At 22.1% G+C, this 4,984-nt stretch overlaps 1 protein-coding gene across 1 annotated transcript; it reads left to right on the top strand.

Moving 5' to 3' along the window:
• Nucleotides 1-246: 246 nt before the first annotated feature.
• On the top strand, nucleotides 247-4,201 carry PRSY57_1233900 (CPW-WPC family protein; the record flags this gene model as incomplete). Its single annotated transcript, XM_012908757.2, has 2 exons — nucleotides 247-478; nucleotides 675-4,201. The coding sequence occupies 2 exons, from the start codon at nucleotides 247-249 to the stop codon at nucleotides 4,199-4,201; spliced, it is 3,759 nt and encodes a 1,252-aa protein (XP_012764211.2).
• Nucleotides 4,202-4,984: the final 783 nt, after the last annotated feature.

The raw sequence follows: 4,984 nt of genomic DNA, 5'->3' as shown, positions 1-4,984 counted from the left end.
TATATATGTGTGTCTTGTCTGTCTCTCCTAACTGTTTTAACATCATTTTTTTATCATAGTTCTCTTAATAATTTAAAAAATTAAAATAAGTACTTTTTCTTGGATACTAATATTTTTATCAATTTTCATTTTATTTTGTGTTGATAAAAATAAAGGACATCCCATATATTTGTATATATATATATATATATTTATTTATTTATTTATTTATTTATATTTATGTAATTTTTTTTTTATTTTTTTGAAATGTCTTTCTCTAAATACTTGTTTTTATTAATAATTTGTTCTGTGTTTTTCTTTGTGTATGGTTTTAATAATAAATTTGTTTACTCATCCTATTTGAAGGATGATAAAAAAAAATCAGTTTCTTTTGAGAATATACCAAATGAACAGGAAGAAAAAATTTATGGACATTCTTCTTTTGGTCAGGAATTAATAAAGTCCTTATCCTTGACCTTAAAGAATGTACCCTTAGTAGGTATGTTTGTAGAAATAAAATGACTTTACTTAACCCAACAAAAAATAAATAAATAAATAAATAAATATATATATATATATATATATATATATATATATATATATGTGTGTATATTTTATATAGACATATTCCTTTACATATCCATTAAGTAAAATTCGCATTTTTTTTTTTTTTTTTTTTATGATACCCTTTTAAGTTATCTCAGAAAAAATCAAGAGACAACTAGAAAAGGCTTCCGAAAGTTTAGGACTAGGGAATCCAAACGATGAAATGTGTGAAATAAACTATTCAAAATTATGCCCCGAAGATTGGATTGATATGGGAGATGGTATAAGTTGTCTAAGTCCTTTAAACTATAAGGGTCCATGTGAAAAAAAAGTAATATTTAAAAATGCAACTGCTAAAAGTAAATATAATTTTTCTATTAATTGTAATGTATCTTGGCCTTGTACTAAAGTTTGTATTGAAGATTTTTCAAAAAAATGTCCAGAAAATTGGATACATAATATTGAAAATAATACATGTGAAGCTCCAAAAAATTATGCAGGTAAATGTATTAGAGAAAAAAACTTTGATCATTATTCTCAATCTGAAAAAAAGGTATGGACACAAATATGTGATATAAATTGGAGTTGTTATGATAAAAATTATAATTTTAATATATTATGTCCATTAAATTGGAAAAATAATCCAGATAACAAAACATGTTCTGCACCTATTTCTTATATGGGACCTTGTAATAATATTCTTTATTTATATAATTTCAGTGATAAAGAAAAAATTACCATCTCTCATATATGTAATGTTGAATGGCCAGTACATGAAAAAAAAGAGATTAATTTTAATGCGTTATGTCCCATTGGTTGGAATATAGTAGATATAAAAAATCATATTTGTCAAATACCTTTGTCATATAATGGTCCATGCAAGCATGATATACAAAATAAAGGAAACATGAATAGTATGAAAAATATGAAAAATATAAATTATTTGAATAATATAAATAATGTTGTATCTTTTAAAAATTTTAGTAAGAAACAAAAATATGATTATTCTCAAATATGTAATGTTCAATGGCCATTAGAAAATGGAAATATAATTCAAAATGATCATTCGCTTTGTCCTTATAATTGGATTCTTATAAATGAAGAAGAACATATTTGTGTAGCTCCTATAGAATATGAAGGTCCATGTGAAAATATTTTCTCCTTCAAAAATTATACTGCACATATGAAATTTGCATGGGCAACTTCTTGTAATGTTATTTTTACGGACAGAATTAATGCCTATGAACAACTAGGAAGAATAAATGATCAAAGGAGAAATACAAAAATATTCGGTGCTACATCAAAAGACAAAAATATTTCTAATATAATACAAATTGGTCTTAAAAATGGGCCCATGAATAATATTGGACAAGTGTTCAATTCTGATGATGAAAAGGTTAATATGGAAGAAAAAAAAACAAAAATAATAAAAAACAACAACAATAAAAAAAACAACAACAATAAAAAAAACAATAAAATCAATAAAATACATAACAATATCATTATTAATAATAATCATATTGATGATGAAATAAATTTAAACAACCTTATTGTAACCAATAGCACAATTACAGATTTAATTATGTTAAAAGAAACATCTGATGATCAACAATTAAAAGAAGAAATAGGTGAAATAATAAAACAATTCAAACAAGGAGAAAGTCCTACTTATACAAAAAAAAAAAATTATTTAGAAAATAAAACAAATCCATTCATAACCACAGAAAAAAATCATCATATAGAAAATATGAAGTCAAAGAACAAAGTTAATAGGAACAATTTTGCATTTATTCAAATTGGGGAACCAAACAAAAATAATACCTATCATGATAAATTAAAAAGAAAAGAAAAGAAAAAATATATACACATGAATAATAATAAACCTATAAAAAAAAAACAAAATATATATAAAAATAAACATATCAATAATATTACAAAACTTTATGATAATATAAGAAAAGAGCATAAAAACAAAGTCCCTATTGTATATAATAATACAGATAACATAAATGAAATAAAAAATTTATATGAGAATTATAAAATAGAAAAAGAAAACAATCCTTACCATATTTATGATAACTTTAATCTTATATGTGAAAATAAAAATTATAACGTATGTCCCATTGGATGGACTTATATAAATAATAAAAAATGTTTAGCTCCAAAATCATATATATCGAAATATTTAAGAACATGTAATTCTATCCTAAATTTAAATGACATAGTAAAAACTGTTTATGATGTAACACACGATTTCTCATTTGTTACTATTGATAAAAAAAAAGGAGAAAAATTAGAAAAAAATTGTAATTTAAAATTTCCATGTTTAGAATGTGAACGAGATTATGTAAGAGTAAATTGTCCTTTGGGTTGGACAAACATAGGAGATGGTAAATGTAAATGTCCATCAGATTATCCTTTGTACCTTAAAAATTTATGTGGTATTATTGTAAATTTTAAATATTCAAGTCCATTATTTAAAAAAAACTGGAGTTATCTATGTAAATCTGATTGGCCTTGTTTTTCTACTTGTGAAAAAGATTATGGAAAAGTTTGTCCTATAGGATATAAAATAATAAATGAACGAACCGAAAAAAATAATGAACATATATTTATTTGTACAAATGAAAATTGGACAGATTATAAAAATAGTAATAATTATTTAGTGAATACAAATAATTACGAACAGAATAGAAATTTATGTCATGTTATAGAAATATATAATAGTATACTTTTAAAAAAAGAAATCGAAAAAAAATGTAATGTTACATGGCCTTGTATTGATAAATGTGAAGAAAATTTTTATCAAACATGTCCATATAATTGGATTTTCAAAGATAATAAATGTATTGCTCCATATTATTATGTACCTCCAAAAGGATGTTCCCATTCTTTTGATTTTTTAAGTTTCAGCAATTTTGATAAATTCCTTTACTCCAATAAGTGTTTTGCTCCTTGGCCATGTAAGGACAACTGCCAACCTGACTGGACTAAGCCTTGTCCTCAAAACTGGATTCTCAAAAAGGGAAACCATAAACTCTCAAGTCTCACAAATGATAGGAGGAGTTACAATAAACATAGCCTTGAAATAGATAATTTTGATGAAGATGAACATAACATTGATGGGGATAATAGTAATGATATAGATAATAATGATGACGCTGAACATAACATTGATACAAATAATAATAATAATAATAATAATAATAATAGGGGAAATCATGTTAATAACGATAATGATGATGATAATGAAAATAGTATTAATAGAAATAATAATGGTGTTCATTTAAATAGTATTCATAGGGACTTTAAAGTTGGCAATCAAGAGAATGTTGATCGTAATAATAGTTATTATAATCATAATAATAATAATAATAATAATATAGATGTATTGAAGGGTAAAACACATTCCACATTTATCTGTTCTCCACCTGTGTCATATAAAGGACCTTGCAATCAACCATATGACTTAACAAATTTCACATTTTTACAAAAACAAGATTTTTCCTTCAGATGTAATGTTCAATGGTCATGTGGAAGTTCTTCACATTTTTCACGCCATTGGCAAACTGAACAAATATATGATGATGTTAATTTTAAAAAAAGGAATACTCTTAAATTTTATAATTCCTTTCATTCATCTTCTTATATAAAATATAAGGATGCCTTCTTTTAAAAAAAAAAAAAAAAAAAAAAAAAAAAAAAAAAATATATATATATATATATAATATAATACAATATATTAATTCAATATTAAAAAAAATTATAAAATTCAAATATATTAAATAGTACAAAATGGGAAACATATAAATTTTATATTTCAGTAGTTCATATATTTGTGTATCTCCATATTATATCTTAAAAATATTTTAATCATTATATACTGTATGAAACTATAATCATTTTGTTTTTTCTCTTTTTTTTTTTTTTTTTTTTTTTTTTTACAATTATATTTTATTCTATAGTCTTATTAAAATTTTTATAAAAACGTTACATATAAGTAAAATATATATATATATATTTCAATTGTGTAATTTTTTATTTTTTATTTTTTTTGTGAAGGAAGAAAAATAAAAGGTATTTAATAAATATATAAATAATAATAAAATGGTATAAAATGTTCTAGCATTATATATATTTATCTATTATTTCCCTTACATGATTAAAATGACTATTAAATTCTTTCAAAAATGTAATATATATATATATATATATTTATATTTATATAACAAGATCATTATTATTACACATCTTGCTTTAGGGTTTAATGTATATATATATTGTAATATTTTACTTTATGTTATTTATTAAAGATGTGTATAACTTTTTTATGTGCTAATCGGCTATCCCAAAATATATAATAAATATAATATATATATATATATATATATATAATACAATTTAATTTTTTTTTTTTTACTTTTTGTTATGAATTCTTTAATACATGAATATTAAGAGT

The sequence above is a fragment of the Plasmodium reichenowi genome, chromosome 12 (genome assembly GCF_001601855.1).
Source record: "Plasmodium reichenowi strain SY57 chromosome 12, whole genome shotgun sequence".
NCBI lineage: Eukaryota > Apicomplexa > Aconoidasida > Haemosporida > Plasmodiidae > Plasmodium > Plasmodium reichenowi.
The sequence above is the reverse complement of the archived record's forward strand: the minus strand, read 5'-3'. Positions and strand labels throughout refer to the sequence as shown.